Below are 19,266 nucleotides of genomic sequence, written 5' to 3' on the forward strand. Positions count from 1 at the left end.
TGAGTGGAGCATAGGAGGGTCTGGGCTCGGGGGTGGGAGGTTGAAAGGGAGAGAAGAGGCATAGAGAGTGAGGACTTCCAGGAGGGTCCACCTCCCCGCTCATCTGCAGGATCTAGGATCCCCTGGGATTGAGCTGGCTTCTGTCCCCTCTGGCTGTCACAAAGGGGGCTGTCCTACCTTGAGTCATATGATCTCGAAGCCCCAAGGATTCTCTTCACCCAGAGCTGGGACGCCCTATCCCCATTCCCAGGTGCTGGGTTTGGGATTTCCTCGAAAGGGGGGGACTGGCCACCCGAGACACCAGCTTGAGGATCTACAGGCTCTGGGGGGCTCTGAGAATATTCTTGTTCCCCTGTCCTTTGTCCTGTATCAAGGACGTGGGCCTCTATTCCCGTGGGCAAACAGACCTCCCTTTATCACCACCTCTCCCATTGGTTCTTTGGGGCTCACCCGAGAGCCAACTTTGCCCCCATTGCTTTGCTTTGTGTCTTAGACTGAGAAAGATAGTCGGCCACTCCCACCTTCTTCTTCATCCTCCTCCTTCCCCAAGCAGCACGTTGCTAAATATTGCTAGCTTACTTGGCTGAATATCTCAATTGCTGATAAAACTCTTTTTGGTCTTTGTTATTTGTGACTCATGCATCAGGGTCACCTGTTCACAACTTGGGGTTGCAGTGACTATTCACAAGCCTCATCCACAGTGCTTTACAGTTTATAAGCTTCCCCACTTTCTCTCCTATTGAACTCTTAGACCTCTTCTCACGTGGCTTTAAAATCTGCCTGCCTATGGCCTTCTCCTTTGATCCCAGCTCTGCACCCTGGGACCATGCACCCTGCCTGCTCCCTCTGCCTGGGGACAGCATGGCAGAGATAAAAAGGGGGTGAACTGCCCCCTCTGGGGCTGATCTTCTCCATAGTGAATAGCCTGTGCCCTACAGCCACTCTCAGGGACATCCCCAACCCAGACTTTCTGCTCAGTAAACTACAACCCCTTACCCCTAGTTTGTTCAAATCCCTTTAGGAGGATGGAGTCCAGTGCTGCCCCTGATACAATATGACCACTACTGCACCTAAATTGCCTTTCACCTCCCACCTACTCGTCAGTGCCTCTGTGAATGCAGCCTCAGAATGAATGGGCTTAGCCTGGGCAACGCCTGTGGATTTCACTGAGCCATCCACCGACCGTGCTATGTTCTTCCTTAAGCCTGGAGGGGGCTCTGCTGACAAAGCAAACAGCCTGGGAGCTGATCCAGGTCAGAGTTCCCTGCTTGTTAACCCATATAGCCTCCTAGTACAGAGCCCAGAGGCATTACAGAGGAGAGGAGGGATCTAGGGCTCTGAACAGAGGTCGACGTGGGTCCGAGTCCCAATTCTGCAACTGAGCATGAATGTAACCTAGGGAAATGCCCTTTCGTGTCCAAGCCTCAGGTTCCCGCTGCATAAAATGCAGCGAACAGCATATTCCTCATGAAATATTAACTTGAGAAAAGTAAATGCTCCTTTTAGACTGCATCATATGATAAGAAAGAGGGAGCAGGAAGTGAAATGCACTAACTTCATGTCTGCTGTGTGTTGGACACCAGACTAGGAGGACTACTGGGCCTCCTCTGAGCCTTAGACCACCCCGGGTGGGGGTTAGTCCAAAGAAAACTCAGGGGGGGGCGTGATGGGGCCCAGACCTGTGTAATATCAAAGTCCCCTCTGGACCCATGCCGTGTTCTTCCATCAACAGAGTTAGAATCATGAGTCAGCCATGCTCCTTTTTCTCCCAATGTTCCAGCCGAGGACCTCTCTGGGCCTTGGAGCCCTGGCACAGCCATGGCTCCTATTCTCAATGCACTTTTCCAGGCTGACTGCAAATGCCTGCCCCAGATTGGTTTTCTGAGTGCCAGCTGTCTGCAGGGTGTATCCTGATGCCTGAGGCAGATCCCTGTCCCAAGCAGCTCTCATGCTTCTGCTGTTAGTTCTGCGGACATAATAAGGAATCTAACCCTTTCAAGTGCACTCACTTTACACTTTACAAAGCCCATCATGTCAACTCTCCCAGTAACTCTGGGAGTTTGGTAATATACTTTGCATTTTATGGATGAGGAAACAAATGTGCAGAAAGGTTATGTTGATTGGTAAGTGGTAGAGCTGGAAATGCCCAAGTCTGTGCTCCAGGAAACAGAGAGATCCCTAGACCATTACAGCTTCATAGTACACCAGATCTACAACAGCCGGCAAATTTTGTCCTTGATCAATTCCTCATTTCCTGTCTTTAAAATCAGGGGTTGGATCACCTGGTTTCCAAGGGGCCTCCAGCTCTGCTCCGAAGCCCATAATATAGATGATTAATACCACTGTATTAGATATGATTCCAGGAGGGGATTACCCACAATGGAATGGGTTTCCGAGCCAGGTTTTCGTGGAAGCCTAGAATTTGGGTTGGCAGAAAGTAATTCCGGGAGGGGATACTGTAGGTGCAAAGGTAGGTAGGAGATGGCCATGGTAAGTTAAACCTGCAAGGAATCTGAGCTTCAGAGATGAGCTTCAGAGATGTGAAGTGTCTTGTACCAGATCCCACAACTGGTCAGGGGTGGGATTAGCATTCAAACCCAGATCAGGTTCCTTTCTTTCTGAACACTAGAATGCTCGGTGGAAATATTGAAGAGTCTTCTGCAAGGATTCTGATGTAAATGATCTTGATCTAGATATCTATCTGGGCAGGAGTATGGTTGGAGCCTCTATTTCCTGGGCACTGGTGTCCTCAGGGGCCACTGTGTGAGGGTGAATACCTGCCTGAGCCAGCAGTCTGTGCCTCAGACTTGCTTACTGTCATCTGTGCCAAGCAGGCTGTATGTACTAATCTGAGGCTGGGATCACGTGATGCTGGTGGGGTGACCTCTGCCCCAGCACTAAATCTTGGCTCACCAGGCATCCCCAGGGAGATACCTCAACCTCTCTGAACTTTAAATCCCACCTCCAAAGTCTGATCTTGTATATTAACCAAGTATTCGGTGATGTTAAGGAACATGCATTATTTTTTCGCTGTGTTAATATATTGGGAATCTGTGTTTTGAAGAGTTTTTGTCTTTTAGAGATATTTTATAGATCTATAGTGAAATACTTATGAATGAAATAATACATGAGATTTGCTTCAAAATAATCTTGAATGAGAGTTGATGAAACGTGGATTGGTGACAGTTGAAACTGAGTGATGAGTTCACAGAAGTTCACATAACTATTTTCTCTAATTTTGTATACATTTGACATTTCCATAATAAACGAGTACTTAACATTAAAAATTGGATAGCACATGCAGATGGAAAATATACATCAAAACAGAACATAAAACTAGCAAAACCAGGGTGCCTATGTGGCTCAGTGGGTTAAAGCATCTGCCTTAGGCTCAGGTCATGATTCCAGTGTCCTGGGATGGAGCCCTGCATCAGGCTCTTTGCTCCGAGAGGAGCCTGCTTCCTCCTCTCTCTCTGCCTGCCTCTCTGCCTACTTGTGATCTCTGTCAAATAAATAAATAAAATATTTTAAAAAAAAACAAAACAAAAAACAAAACTAGCAAAACCTGGGCCTCAGGGAGTCATGGCTATCGGAGTCCCCGATGTGAAATCTGGAGGGCAGTAGGATCTGGTGCACTGGGAGCGTTCAGCACCACGGACAGCAGCCCACAGCAGCTTCCCTCTGCCTCAACACCCTTAGGGATCGGAAACAAAACTTCTGCATCCAACTTTGTGGGAGAGGTCTGTTCAAGACAGGTTATCCAGTTTCTTACACACCTCCAGAGAGGGGCCTTCTCTACCCATAGGGTAGACCAGGCCTTGGTGGACAGTTTGGGCTCCTAAGAAATTTCTGTTTTCTGCTCCATAAGGATATCTTTGTCAAAAATCAATCATGTATGTGTGTGTCTATTTCTGGGCTTTCCATCCTGTTCCATTTATCTATATGTCTGTGCTGATGCCAATCCCATACTGTCTTGATTTATAGCCTTATGGTAAAAAGCCTTGTAGTAAGTCCTGAAGTCATCTTCCAAATTCATTATTCACTTTCAAGGTTGTTTTAAGTATTCTAGGTTCTTTGTTTTCCCATAGAGATTTTAGAACCAACTTGTTAATTTGCACAAGAGAGGCCATTGAAATTTTGCCTGAGACTGTACAGACTCTACAGATGAATCTGAGGAGAATGGGAGTCTTAAAAGTCTGTTTATTTATTTGACACAGAGAGATAGAGACAGCAAGAGAGGGAACACAAGCAGAGGGAAAGGGAAAGGGAAAGGAAGAAGCAGACTTCATGCCGAGCAAGGAACCTGATATGGGGCTTGATCCCAGGACCCTGGGATCATGACCTGAGCCGGAGGCAGACGCTTAATGACTGAGTCACCCAGGTGCCCCAGAATGGGTGTCTTAACAATGTTGAGACTCCCAACCCACAAACAGGGTATATGTCTTCATTTCTTTAGGTTCTCCTTAATTTCTCTCATCAATGTCTTGTAGCTTTTGTCATACAAATTTTGCACATATTTTTAAAATATATTTCTAAGTCATTTAATGTTTTTTGATGCTACTGCAAATTATATTTTTAAAATTTCAATTTTAAGAATTTCAATTTCCAATTGTTTGTTGGTAGTATGTAGAAATGGAATTGTTTTTTGCCTTTTGACCTTGTATCCTGCGATCTCAATAAACTCATTAATCCTAATAGCTTTTGGGGTAGAATCCTCAAGGTTAGCTCTTTTAAAGTTTTTTTTTTTCAGATTTTTACTCTTAAAAAATCTGAACCCATAGAGAAGTTTCAAGTAATACAACCGAAGTAGACAGAATAACACTGTGTCTCCCCAACTGTGTCCCCCCACTGTGTCCACACCCTAATCCCCAGAACCCACGAATATGTTATGTTACATGTCAAAGGGAATTAAAGTTGCAGATGGAATTACAGGTGCTAGTTGGCTGATCTTAATATAGATTATCCTGGATTGTTGAGTGGGTCCAAGGTAATTACAAGGGTCCTTAAAAGTGGAAGAGGGACACAAAAGAAGAGTCAATGTCAGAGTAATATAATGTGAGCAAGACTAGACCTACCACTGCTGGCTTTGAAGATGGAGAAAGGGGCCACAAGCCAAGGAGTGTGGTGGCCTCTAGAAGCTAGAAAAGGAAAAACAATGAATCCATCCCTAGAATCTCCAGAAACTCCTGGATTTTAGCATAGTGACACCCTCATTAGATGTCTGGTCTACAGAACAATAAGGTAATAAACTTTTGTCTTAAGTCACTGAGTTTGTGGTAATTTGTTACAGCAGTAATAGAAAACTAGCAAAACAATGAACCTATGCCATCACCAACATGCACACACATATGTGTATGTGTACTTTTTAAAATTGTTATGTAGGGGCGCGTGGGTGGCTCAGTGGGTTAAAGCCTCTGCCTTCGGCTCAGGTCATGATCCCAAGGTCCTGGGATCTAGCCCCGCATAGAGCTCTCTGCTCAGCAGGGAGCCTGTTTCCTCCTCTCTCTCTGCCTGCCTCTCTATCTACTTGTGATCTCTGTCTGTCAAATAAATAAATAAAATCTTTGAGAAAAAAAATAAAATAAAATTGTTATGTAGTAAGTATTTTCATTGTGTGGGCATATCACAATTTATTCAGTCTACCACTGATAGACATTTGAGCTGTTTCCTTTTTTTTTTTTTTTTAAGATTTTATTTATTTGTCTGAGAGAGAAAGAGATAGAACAAGCAGGGGGAGCGTCAGGGAGAGGGAGAAGCAGGCTTCTTACTGAGCAGGGAGTCCGACATGTGGCTTGATCCCAGGACCCTGAGCTGAAGGCAGCCACTTAACTGACTGAGCCACCCAGGTGTCCCAAGCTATTTCCTATTTTTTGTCTAATATGTACAGAGTTTTTCTAATTAGGCTTTTCAGTCTAGCCCCCGTGTCCTTTTGACCCATCCTATCATTTTTTAACATTTTATTTTTTACCAAGATGCTTTAGACTCATTTTGTACTTTTTTTTTTTTCCCCAGCCCTGGACTTGGCCTTGTTTCCCTGCCTCCCCTCCCCCACCCCAAGAGAGTCTGGTTCCTTTTGGTGGGGAAGTATTTAGGGCCAAAGATCTGGACACATGGTGTGCCTCGTTATTACTAGAATACCAGTACCTAAAAGCATTTTCAGCAAAGATAAACAGGGATTTAAAAAAACAGTAAGTTCATGTCAGTACCTCAGATTCCAATCCAAAACCTTCTCCCTTGGCTTCTCCTGTAGTGAGAGCCCTCATCTGAAACATCAGGCAATCGTTCTTTCATTTGTTCATTTTCTCCAGCCTTTGGCTACCTGTCCGTGTCATTACCTAATCGTTAATGTCTCAGGTGCTTGGATTGTCCTCTTCCGTTTGGATGAAGACACCCACAAGCCTCCAGAGCCAAGGTTAATTCCTCTTTCCTCCTTCTGCCCACTGTGTACACATGGCCCGTGCCCCCCCCGACCCCGCTCACGCGTGTGTGTCTCTATGCAAGTACATCATTCCAGAGCAAGAGAGAGAGGGAGTAGGTCCTGCCCACCTGCCGTGCTCAGGATTCTTGCTGCTACAGTCGTCTCTGCGCCCTCCCAGCTATAGCGCCTAGGCCTAGAGATGATCATTCCCTTTCCGCAGTGGAGGACATCTAGACTCAGAGAATTAGACCGCGACCCCACTGTTCTCATCTTGTGTTCCCCCAGCCCCAAGCACGTGGTAGATGCCTAGTACACTTGTGCTGAGTGAATGACCGAATGGACTGAAACCCCTTTAGAAATCATTTTTTCTCAAATTGCAGAATGAAAAAAAAAAGTGCTTTATTAAATGCAGATTTGAAGGCGCTATCCCGACCGACTCTGTCTCTTGAGGTCCGGGGTTGGCCCTGGAACCTGCAGTTAACACCCCCCCTTCCGCCCGGGGGATATTACGAAGCGTGTTATTCGTAGCGCCCATCACCACCTGAGATTATCTCGGTTACTGACGAATGTAAGCTCCAGGAGAGCCGGGCTTCTGCCTGCTGTAGCGCGGGAACCTGGGCCAGTGCCTGGTACGGATCAGAGGGTCCCTAAATATCTGTTAGATGAACCTTTAAGGTCACTTCTGGCAGGAGCGCTGGTGAGCCTGCAGAGCGCTCGCGGAATGACGGCGTCCGCCGGTGGATGAATGAGCGCGCGGCGGGGGGGGATGCGGCCTGCGGGCGCGAGGGCGGCGGCGGCCAGGGGTCCTGCCCACCGCAGGGCGGGAAAACGGCGGCTCGGTGCGGAGCGGGCCCGGCCCGGAGACCCCGCGGCGTCACGTCTGCGGAGGGCAGCCGGCGCGCGGCGGGCGGGGCCATGACGTCATACCGCGGAGCGCAGGCGGGGCGGGGCGCGGGCCGGGCGGCGCCGTGACGTCACGCCTGCGGAGCGCCGCGCGGCGGCTGGGGCGGCGGGCTCGGGCGCGGGCGCGTGCGGGGTGCGGGCGCGGGCGCGTGCGGGGTGCGGGCGCGGGCGCGGGGCGGGCCGGGAGCGGGCGGCGCGGCTCCGGGGCCGGGCGGCGGCGGCGGCATGGCGGAGAGCGAGGCCGAGACCCCCAGCACCCCGGGCGAGTTCGAGAGCAAGTACTTCGAGTTCCACGGCGTGCGGCTGCCGCCCTTCTGCCGCGGGAAGATGGAGGAGATCGCCAACTTCCCGGTGCGGCCCAGCGACGTGTGGATCGTCACCTACCCCAAGTCCGGTGAGCCCCGCGCAGACCCCGCCCGCCCGGCTCTGCGGCGCGCCGGCCGCCAGGGGCCTCCCGTCGGGGGCGGGGAAGGAGGGGGGAGGGGACGGAACTTCGCCGGGCGGGGTGGGGGTGGGGTGGGGGTGTGGGTGGGGGGTCGGCCGGCATTTGGGGAAACCAAGGCCGGAGACCTTCCGAGGTGGGCCCGGCTGTCCACGGCTGGACTGGACCGTGCGTCCTGGGGATGGAGCCTGTTAGGCCGGAGCTTCCAGGACAGGCCCAGGGCTGCTCGCTACCCCTCCCTGGAGCCCCTCCCGTTACCCGGCTGGCTGTGTGACCTTGGGCAGTCACTTAACCTCTCTGTTCCTGGGCCAGGTTCGGCTTTTGATGAGTGCAAAGTCTTGGTGATCATTTGGGAAGGGGGCTAAAACGGGCGTCAGGGCGTCCCTCATTTTCTGCGTGGGCGCCGGGTGGGGGATGGGAGCCGCCATGCATGCCCGGTGTTGCCTTGTTTCAGGCCCGGCCCCCGTCACTCAGGGAGCGTCAGGCAGGACGTAGGGCATTCATATTTCCCAGCATTAATTGACCTCATACTCATGATAGTCGTGTAAGGTAGAGACGGCCATCTTCACTTTTCAGTCTAGGCAGTGAGGCTCAGAGAGGGGCAGTGGTTTGCCCAAGGTCACACAGCTGATAAGTGGCAGAGCTGGGATTTAAAGCCAGGCTGGTCTGCCCAGGACTTGACGTACGAGATCATCATGTGGTGTCTCTTCTGAGGTTTGCAGGGGAAAGAGGCCGCTTCCCTGTTCCTGGAGCACACCCGAGGGTTTCCCTTGTTGCCACTGTATTGGAGAAGGAGGGAGACACTTGGATCCATACTGGGCAGTGTGTCTGTAACTGGTCTAGACAGTGGCCAGCCTGGAGGTCATGTTGGCTCAGCAACAGTGTAGCTTGCTGGAAGAGCTGATTGCCAAGGTCTCCCAGCTGTTGCAGGGTCTTCAACTCCTGAGGGGTAGGCCTGATCCTCTGAGGAAGGCTGAGGACGGGGTCTCAGCGGCAGGTGGGATGCGTGTTGGTGGGGGAGGGGAGATTGAAGAGGTCTGAAGGTGCTGCCAGGCTGTCCTTGGGAAGGGGGAAAGGGAGGAGATGCACACAGGACACTTGCTGTGGCGAGGGGTTTTCCTGCTGCAGCAGCCCCACAGCCCCATGGGGATAGGGGACTCAGCCTTTTCCCTTCAGAGCCGTAGATCTCATACAGCTGAGACCCCCAGCTGGGTGTGGGATTGTGCTTTGGACCCACGTTAACAGTGAGAGCGATCAAGACTAAAAATCATCTCATGTCAGTTTAGGACAGGGTTTGCCTCCAAATGAATTGTGAAAAACTTGGTTTGGGGAGAGCTTTAGGATTTTTGAATTGCAGATGAGGGGTTCTGCTTCGTGTACCTTCCTCCATTTTATGAAGTTAAGAAGCTGGTGGGGGAGGTGGCACGGGCCAAAAGCCTCACTTGGAAAGCTGTGTACTTGGGGCTCGTGGGGCTGCTTTAGAGGGACCCTCCATTGGGGACCCTGGCGTGGTTCTGCAGGGACCTTTCTGGGCACCTTGATGAGGAATGAGGTGTTAGTTTAAGGAGGTTTTTCTAGATGACCCAAGCTCAAATCTGGTTGGTAACTTGCATCTTTCAAAGACAGATGAAAGCACACTCTGAACTTTTTATTAAGAAGAATAAACAGGGCTCTTTCCCTTGGTGACAGAAAACCCAGTGGTGGCCTTGGGACCCTCGTGCCTTGCGTGAGATCCCTGCAAGAACCCTAGAGAGCCACCTCTTTAAAGCTTAAAAAAAATTCCCAGCAGCCCTTATGGCCTTTCCAGGCTCTTACCAGTCCTCTGAAGGCTCCTGTTCTCCCCACCGCTGTTCCTCAAGTTGGTTACGTGAAATGAGCAAGGGGGTGGAACACTGGTCTCCAAAGTCTGTCGCGTGTCCAGTGGAATGACCTTGCAAGTGGTCAGAGCTGGAAGGGCTTATAGAGCCCCTTGTCCTCTCCCCACTACCCCGCTGATGGGGAACAGGGGTTCACGGGCCTGGAGCGTCTCTCGTGGTAATTAGATCCTGTTTTTTTCCCCCAATGCTCCACTATGCTCTAGAAGGATTTTGTTTTTTTCTGACATTTCAGCTCAGGGGACAGGTCAGGACTACACTGCCCACTCTAGGAGTGGTTACATGTGGTTTTTTTAAATTCAGTGAGTCGAGATGAAATAGAAGTCGAAATTCAGTTCCTCAGTAGCGCTTGCCGTGTCTCAGGTGCTCAGGAGCCACACGTGGCCGTGGCTGTCATGTTGGACTACAGGGACGTCGGGGACTTCCATCGTGGCTGGAGTTCTCGGGGATGGCACCCGTTCAGACTGTGTTGCAGATCCTGGGAACCCACTGTGCCTTCTGGGGACGACTGTTGTCTATCTCCATCCTGGTGTATCATCATTTGTTCTTATAGCCTCTTTGATCCAAGGCGGTCGTAGTGTTAAATCGGCTCGTCTGTGGGAAGCTCTGAGGACTGTCTGGCTGGGTGATGGGGATCACTGCTGGTGTTTTTGCCAGCAGGTTCCTGGTCCCCAAAGTCACGGACCATCAGCTTGGGATATGCTCCTTGCCTGGGCCAGAGCACCCGCCTCCTGATGTTGTTTTCTTTTCGCGCTCTGAACGGCATCCACACTCTCCCATCACTGGTTAGGAGGGAAGAAGTGAATCACCGCTGAGGGGTGAGAGCCCCTGGGTCCTGGCCCTGCCCCTGTCCCCGGGTGACCTCAGTTTGCTCGTGAAACATGAGGGGCTTGGACCTGATGGACTCCCTTGAGTCTTAATTGTGAAGACAGCGTGGGGTGGGGGAGGCTAGAGGGAGACCCTCAGGTCCCAGGCAAGGTGGATGACTTCCTTTTCTTTATATGTGCACGTCACCGTGCCTAGGAGAGGCCGGTTGGGGAGTGTTGCTAATGTGGTGACACACTCCTCAAGGAAAGGGGGTGACATTAGGAAGCCAGGCTCCTGAGGCTGAAAGCTAATTGACAGGGTCAGGTCAGGGGCCCAGGAAGGAGGATCACTGGAGCACTGCATGGAGGAGGTGGCCTGGGACCTTGATGTGAGGCAGGGTGGGATTCCAGATTTCAGCCCCAATCCCAGTGTCTGCCTCTCTTGAGCCTCAGAACAACCCTGTGTTCTTGTGGTTGTTTCCATTTTGTGGATCGATACAGGTCCAGTGAGGGGAGTGGGGGAAGGGGTGGACCCAGCATCTGAGCGGGCAGTTTTTACTTGTAGATGGTGGCAATGAACAAGCCCCAGAGAGATGGGGGGATGGGCACCCGCATTTGCCGAGCACCTGTCGGGGCCAGGTGGGTCCCAGATGTTTACCTCTGGCATCTCGTTTCATTTTCCCACTGTCCGGGGAGGAGGCGGTTCACGGCCTCAGTGCGTGGACCAGGAAGCGGGCTAGGAGATGTTGAGGGGGGACTAGTGCTCTCGCGCACAGCGACAGCGGCGGGTGGCCCGCATCCCGGAAGGGAGGGCAGGGGTTTGAAGCGTGTGATGGGAGCTCTCCTTCCGGAGGTGCCGTGCCGTTCATCTTCCTCCCCTTCCCTTTCTGTCCTTCCCCTGTTCTTCCCTTTGCTCTCGTCCCGACTGTCTGCGTGTAATCCGGGGTCTTGGGATTGGGAAATAGGGTGGCATGTCCAGGCTCCTGGATTGGCAAGGGGGACCCTGTTCCTTACTACCGCAGGGGCTCGGAGGAGAAAGCCTGAAGACACCGTCCCCAGGGCTCTGGAGAGCAAAGGAGCAGGGGCCCCTGGGAGGAGTGTCTTCTGACCCCAGCGGACTGGGAGATCCTGGCGACCCCCCAGCGGCAGGGGCTTGTCCTGATTCCTTATTCCTCCTCGACAGGGACAACTTCTCCTGCCTCTCCTCTGCACACACCCCTCTGCACACACCTTGTGATCCGTATCCACTGCTCTGCCCCCTCCCTGTCCCCACTGGGGAACCAAGGCTCCCAGGGCCTGGGGATTTCTGGGAAAAGCAGTAATTAGAGCCTGTTTTCCCCTCCAGCCCTCCACTGCTAAGAGTATTTTCGTGTTTCTGGCATTTTCACTCAGGTGACAGGTTAGGACTGTGCCGCCCACTTCAGTAGCCTCTGGCCACATGTGGCTTTTTAAATTCAATGAGTCGAGATGAAACGCAAGTAGGAATCCATTCCTCAGTAGCCTTTGCTGTGTCTCAGGTGCTCAGGAGCCACACGTGGCCTGTGGCTGTCCTATCGGGCTGCACCTGGTAAGCTCTCGGAACCCAGCCCCCCTCCCCAGCCGTAGGCTTCCTCCTCCCTCACCTGGAACACACACGGCCTGCCCTCTTAGTTTACCTCTTCCCCAGCAGCTGAAGGGACCTCTTAGAAGCAAATCCAGTCTTGGTCGCTCCCTCGTTAGACCTCTACACTGCCTCTTCTTTGCCGTCAGGCAGCATTGAACTCCGTAGCCTGATCTGGGACCCGGGACCTGCGCTGTGCTTCCTCGGTACTTGCAGGAACCGGTGGAACCTGCCCGGTTCTTTCTTTCTTGCCTTTGCTCCTGGGGTACCCTCCCCGCTCCCTTCTCCTTCCTCTCCCCTCTGATTACCTGACGAGTCCTTCTCAGCTTCAAGATGCTGCTCGTCCCATAAGCATGGGACCAGCCATCCAGCCTCCCGGGTCCCCGTCCTGGTACTGTTCGGCCGTGTCACCCGGTCGTCTTCTGGCTCACGTAGTTTCTGTGGACGAGTTGGCTGTCATTCTTTGTTCCTTTGTGGAGTGGGTCTTTTCTCCTCTGAGCACCTTCAGGATTTTCTCTTTGTCTTTGATTTTCTGCACATTGAACGTGATGTGTCCAGGTGTCTGTTTTTTTGATTGTCCTGCTTGGGGTTGTCTGAGCCTCTTGGATCTGTGGTTTGTTGCCTTTCATTATTTTTGTTAACATTTTAAAATTTAAATCCAATTAATTAACATATAGTGTATTACTGGTTTCAGAGGTACAGACCTGTGATTTATCAGTTTTATGTCACCCCCAGTGCTCATCACATCACGTGTTCTCCTTAATGCCTGTCCCGCAGCCACCCTGTCCCTCCACCCCACTCCCCTCCCGCAACCCTGTTTGTTTCCTCCGATTAAGAGTCTCTAATGGTTTGTGTCCCTCTCTGATTTCATCTTGTTTTATCTTTTCCTCACTTCCCCTTGGGTCCTCTGTTTTGTTTCTTAAATTCCACATATCAGTGGGATCATATGATAATTGCCTTTCATTATTTTGGAAAAAGTCTCATTTATTAGCTCCTCAAATATCTACAGTCCTGTTCTCTCTCCTTCTGAAATTCTGGTTACATATATGTGAGGTCAGTATTGTCCTACAGCTCTTGGATATTCTGGTGTTTTTTTTTTTTTTTTTTTTCACTCTTTCTCTATGTGATTCTGCTTGGGAAATTTCTGTTGACTATTCAGTTATTCGGGCCAGCTGATTTTCCCTCTACTGTGTCAGAGGTACAAAGTCAGGTCTGTGAGACATTCAGAAGCATTCCACATTCCTGTTTCTGTGATTTAATTTTGTCTCTACCATTTCCACTTCTAGTTTCCATGTTGCTGCCAAAATATCCTGTCTGTTCAAGCATGTTGTCCACGTTTTCCATGAAATCCTTTAACATATTAAACAGACTTATTTTAAATTCTTTCGAGTCTGATTCTGTTGATTGATTTGTCTCTTGACCTGTGACAATTCCTTTTTCTGGCCTTTTTTTTTAATGAGTAGTCCTTTTCAATCGAAAGCTGGACATAGTGTACTGACTTTGGAGATGAAGGTCAGTTGTATTTATGCTTGGAAATGGGCCTGCCTTTTTTTGCCAAGCCATTAGCTTGGAGGGGGAGTCAGTCTGGTATGAGTTGGGCTATATTTGGGTTCTGGGGTTGCTCTGGTCGCTTGAATGACCACTTGTTTTAATTCCAGTCGCATCACCTTGTGCTTAGCATGGGGCTGTGCTTCTGGAGGGTCTTTCCTCCTTGTTCCTGACCCACACGTGCTTGTCCCCACACCCTGTCCCTCCCCCAGGGGTGATCTGTTGTTGCTTGTGACTCTGATTTGCTGGCTTAGAGAGGAAGGGTTTCGAGGGGGAGGGCCCACCCCTCTGGGATTTCTGCCTCTTGGCTGCCCTGCAGCTTGGCTCTCTGATGCGTGAGGATCTTGTGGCTCCAGCCTTTGCTCTTTAGCACAGGAGCCGCACTCTTCCAGCTCCCTGCATCCCAGGGAAGTGTCACTGCTTCCTCGTCTCTTGTCGGTCAGATGAGGCAGGGGGCAAGCCTGCAGATTCTGGAATGTTGGACAGGGAGCCGCATGGCACGATGCTTTGTTGTTGGTAGGGAGCGAGGACCCAGCACAGGCTCCCGGGGTGCATTAAGGCAAGCAGAGGGGTGGTTGGGAGGTGGAAATGTCCCCAAGGTGCGCTCTGCTTGGGTCTTGTAGAGCCTGGAGCAAGGGTCAGCGTGGGGAAGTGAGGTGGGAGGGGGTCTCAGGAGGTGAGGGAGGAGGTGGTCGCAGGAGTGGTGCCCTTGTGGGTCCTGGGGCTCTCTGCCTGCTGGGGCTGCTAGATGGTGTGGAAGTGCCCCAGGGGCTCCCTTGGGGGGCGGGAGGGCGGTGGTCAGTGGCCAGCTCCTCTCCCTCAGTGGGAGAGGGTGTTGAGTGCGCTGGCTCCTGGCCCTTTGTGGCCGCCTCCTCCAGGGGCTGAGTGAGAGGCAGGCACGGCACTTGCAGGTGACGTCCAGGGTGGCTGGGCACCAATCGGGTCCGCTGGAGGAGGGGTGGGTTACAGATACCCGGGCCCGAGTCTCGGTTTGGGGCGAAGCCCTCACCCTTTCTGTGTCCTGCTCTTTGAAGTGGGGGTGATGGGCTCCGTGTCGCTGGGCGTTGGGGGGATGGCACGTGGCATTGGGCCTGCAGTGCCCTGCGGGGGCCTCGGACCTCGTTAGCCCTTGTTTCGTCCCCTCTTTCACGCCCACTCCACCTGGAACATTCTGGGCTTGTTGCTGTGTAAGAGTCCGCTGGACTCGGTGCCTTAAACCAGACTGATACTGTAGCCTCGTGTCTGCTGTCCCTGACCTTGGCTAACCCCCCCACCCCGGGGGGGTGTCTGTGGGTCAAGTGGAGGCTTCGGACAGGGCTGTGCAGCCTTCCTCCAGGTGACGCTGCTCCCAGCGCCGGGACCTGCAGGCCAGCCGGGGAACGGCCCGCTCCCGGGGCCGGTGGAAGCACAAAGGAGCAGAGTTCTGGGGCTTTGCGTCCTGCATTGGCCCCGGCAAGTGGCCTGTTGTGCCCAGTGCCACAGAGCGAGGTGCTGCCTGCTTACAGCGCAGAATGTGGACGGGACACGGTGGAGGCGGGCCCCTGCTGCCCTGCCCAGATGCTTTTCTAGCTCGAAGCCCAGGAGAGTGTCATGCTTGGAACCTGAGGGGTGGAGGTGTGCCGGCTATGTCCGGCCCCCCAGACTTGGCGGGAAGAGTGAGGCTGGGCATCTGGGCCCCCGACTCGAGGGGCCTCCTCGGCCAGGGACTGTGGCCGCCTGGCTGTCTGAGGGCCGGGCGTGCTGCGGCTACTTGACGTCATCTCCGTGGGAGGCGGTAGTGCTGCTCAGCTGCCAAGTCTGTCTCCCCTTGGTGTCCAGCAGTGGCCCAGATGCTGGCATTGGGGCTCTGTGGGCCTAGAGGCCAAGTTCCCACAGTGGTTGGGGGGGCCCCAGCCTTTTCCTCCCCAACTGTGGGGGCTCAGGGCTAGAGCTGAAGCCTGCAAGTGAGAACACATGGCTCCAGGCCTTGGTGTGCTGCCCACTAGCTGTGTGAGCTTTGGGGTCTGTCTGTGTGTGTGTGGTATGTGTGCATATGTATGTTGTGTGTCTGTGTGTTATTTGCATGTGTGTGGTATGTGTGAATGTGGTGTGTGTGTCGTGTATGTGCTAATGTGCATGAATGTGTAGTGTGTGGTGTTTATCATGTGTTGGGGTGTGTGTGTTATTTGTGTAAATGTGTGTATGAATGTGTCTAGTTTGTGGTGTGTGTGTCGTGTATGTATATGGTGTGTGTGTGGTACGTATGAATGTACATGGTGTGTGTGTCATGTGTATCTGTCATGTGTATGAGTGTGTATGGGGTTTATGTGTGTGTGGTGTGTGTTTTTACGGGTGTATGGTGTGTATGAGTCTGTAGTGTGTATGTGTCGTGTGGTGTGTATGAATGTGTGTATTAATGTGCCCTATGTATGTGTGTGGCTGTGTCGTGTATGCATGTGGTGTGTATGTGTGTGCGAGTGTGGTGTATTGTATGGATGTGGAGTGTGTGTGAATGTGATACGTGTATGAATGTGTGTGTCATGTGTAGGTGTGGTGTGTATGAGTGTGGTGTGTGTGTGATATGTGTGATGTGTGTGTGTGGCACATGGGAGGAACCGCTTGGTTTTGGATCAGAGTTTAGGGTTCTGGGTTCATGGCTGCTGGTGTCTGTGGCCTGGGGTGGTTCATCTCTGAGCTGGTTCTTGGTGTGTGAAGTCCAGTGATGGTGGCCACCTAGGGGCTGGTGACAGTTGAGTGAGGACATGGCTGAGCCGAATGACCGTGCCCAGGACACTGAGCACCGCCGCTGTCTCTGGCGTGACTGCAGGCACGTATGTGAGCTGTGCCCATCTGCAGGCAAGGCACAGCGCTCCGTCCGGGGTGCCGCAGATGCCTGTGTGTCCGGGGTCTCCTGGGAGAGCCAAGAGGGCCCAGGGGGCGTCTCTCCGGGTGAGGGACGGGCTTCCCCTGCGGTAGGTGCGTCTGCTCTCCTTCCTCTTCCAAGGGGGCTCCCGGAGGCCGTAGGGCCTGTGCAGAGAGATCAGCTCCCACGGGAGCAGGGGGCACCCGGATGGCCTGGGCCTGCTCTGCGGCCGCAGCTTCGCACGCTTGGTTGTTGCTGTTTCTGGACGGGCCTGGCTGTAATGCGTCACTGTCCGGTGACATCAGAATGCCTGTGCGTGCATTCGGGGGAAGGGCACACTTCGCACACATGGGTTCATCTCTGCTTCCTCTTGGGACCTCACTGCGGACCGTCAGGGAGTAGGAAGGTCTGCAGCCCTCAGAGAGGGAGGGACAGTGACTTGGGATTTCGAACCCGTGCAGATCCCACGGTCAGATGCGGTGGCCGAGTGTGAACCAGCCTAGCAGGCGGAGAGCCGGGACGCGGCAGCCGGAGGGCCGCAGGCGCACCAGCAGTTCCCGCTGGGGGCCCCAGCAGTGGGGGGCACTTGACACCTCCGAGGGTGGTAGCTGTGACTGGGGACAGACGACAGGAGGCTGTTGCAGGCACGTTTCTTTCTTTTCTTTTTTAAGATTTTATTTATTTATTTGACAGAGAGAGAGATCACAAGTAGGCAGAGAGGGAGGTGAGGAGGGGGAAGCAGGCTCCCTGATGAGCAGAGAGCCTGATGCGGGTCTCCATCCCAGGACCCTGATGAGATCATGACCTGAGCCGAAGGCAGAGGCTTAACCCACTGAGCCATTTAGGCGCCGCTGCCGGCACATTTCTTTGGGAAATTTGATCCGGGGAGGCTGTGGACTTGGGGATGTTGAGCACAGTTCTTGGCTGGGATACGGTGCCAAGTTGGAAGTTGGGGGTCACCTGAAAGCTAGGTTCCCAGCCCCCTCCCTGCTTGGCTCCCGGGACGCAGGTGGACCCCCAGCACAGGGAGCGGACGAGCTGTAACGATTCCCTCGGGCTCTGCCGGGAGACGCCGGGCGAGGCTGCCCCAGACGCAGTCAGGCCCGCGGTCAGCAGGGCCCCCCACAGAGGGCTGTGTTCTCCAGGGGCTCGTGCTCCCCTGCCGGTGGACTCAAGGTCAGCGGGTCTTCATCTCCAAATGAGGGACAGAGACCTGCAAAAACAAAAGGCAGGAGAAGGGAGCTTGGCGGAGTCCAGGGCCAAGCACAGAGCAGGAGAAAACCCAAGAGGGGCACCCCCCCCCCCACCCCGCGCTCCAGGCTCTGGAGACACGGCGCCCCCTGCAGAGACGACCGGCCAGAAAGGAGCAAGGACAGGTCCGGACAGAACTCGGATGAAGAGGACAGTCGTCGAACGTTCAGAAGACTCCGTTGCCAGCTTCGGATGGGCAAGTGGAGGAAAGATCTTGGGAAGTAGAAGAAAAGGCTTTATGAAACGGCGGACAGGAGCCAAGGGATAAGGAAACGGGAGGATCCTGGAGTTCCAGGAGCAGAACAGTCCGGGGGAGACAGTGACGGAAACAGGGATGTCGAGAACGTGAGGGCGTGAGCTGGAGCCCCCCGAGGAGCCGGCAGGACGGAGCTGGCTGGAGCACGCTGCCGTGTGGTCTCGGCGTCTCCAGAGGTGAGATGGGCCATGCTTGGAGGACGGGGCAGCAGGCGCTCCACGGTCCCAGCACGAGCGGCTGGGGGGTCGGGACTGTGGAGCGCGGGTCTGGGGGACATGCTCCCCGGCCCGGGATTCTGAACGCAGCCAAGCTGCCAGCCACGAGGGAGGTAGACGCGGATGCTGGCCTGCTCGGCCCCACGCTCAGGAGGCCTCGAGAGGCAGGGCTGTGCCAGCACGTGGGACGACCCCAGCGGGGCACACAGAGAGGGGACGCCGTGCTTGCAGGCCGAGGGGATCCCGGGCAGACTGTGGTGGAGAGCGGAGGGGCAGGGGAGAGTTCAGCGGAACTGAGAGCATCCCAGAGGGCAGGCTGCTGAGTTGTGGAGGGAATTGCTGGTGGCTACAAGGAAAGCGAGGCAAGTAAACAGAGGCAGTGATTTACTCCAGGAGAATGAGAGTCTTGTACAAGAAAGTCAGCATGATCCCTCCACGGAGTACTTGGAGCAGAGCACTCGGTTAAACTCCCAAATAAGCCCTGAACTCCTGCTCCGGCTACACTGGGAGGAGGGAAGCGTGTGGGAGTGGACTGGGCCCATCCTTGTCTGCCTCTGCTGAGATTCCGTAGACTGGAAACTGGACCGTGAACGAACTATCTAAGCACGTTAGAAGTTTGAGGATAAGAAGCTGAACCGAGAGCTTGCTCTGAGTGGGACTGGGGGTGGGGCGGAGAGCCGGATTTCCTGCGACTCGCCCTCTAGTACTCTGTGAGTTTTTAAACAAGGTACACACGTGGCTTTAGTCAGAGAAGGCCGAAGGGTCCCAGCCCCAGGATCCTGGCGGTTTGGGGTGACGGGTGACGGTTCCGGCCACCAGAGTTCTGGTGGGAGTTTTGATGGGCTCCACCCCGTGTTGTGACAGGCGGACCCTGGATTTCGGGGGAGTTCCGCCTAGAATGTCAGTGGCTTCTGAGGGGTCCGGACCCAGAGGCCCAGCGTCAGGAGGCGCTGCCGCCGCCCGTGGGAGCCAGGATTTGGCTGGAGTCAGCAGAAGCCCTTCTGGAAAGGATCGTCAGGTTGACTTGGAAGTGGAGCCGTCCGGGAGCGCGTAGATTGTGTTTCTGCCCAGGAAGGCGGCGCTGCCCCGCCAACCCTCCCGGTCTCCGGCG

The 19,266-nt window shown here is 53.6% G+C and overlaps 1 protein-coding gene across 2 annotated transcripts in view; it reads left to right on the forward strand.

Moving 5' to 3' along the window:
- Positions 1-7,477: 7,477 nt before the first annotated feature.
- SULT4A1 (sulfotransferase family 4A member 1) overlaps positions 7,478-19,266 on the forward strand; it is a 31,598-nt gene continuing 19,809 nt past the window's right edge. Inside the window, exon 1 of one of the 2 annotated variants that reach the window (XR_006607784.1) lies at positions 7,478-7,715. Coding sequence is in view for 1 of the 2 variants with exons in the window: in XM_013045196.2 (XP_012900650.2) it covers positions 7,547-7,715 (169 nt within the window). In the remaining variant the exon portion in view is untranslated. The remainder of the gene's footprint in view (positions 7,716-19,266) is intronic. The other variant, XM_013045196.2, reaches the window with a different exon arrangement.

The sequence above is a fragment of the Mustela putorius genome, unplaced genomic scaffold (assembly GCF_011764305.1).
Source record: "Mustela putorius furo isolate JIRA1106 unplaced genomic scaffold, ASM1176430v1.1 tig00000738_pilon_pilon_pilon, whole genome shotgun sequence".
NCBI classification, from domain to species: domain Eukaryota; kingdom Metazoa; phylum Chordata; class Mammalia; order Carnivora; family Mustelidae; genus Mustela; species Mustela putorius.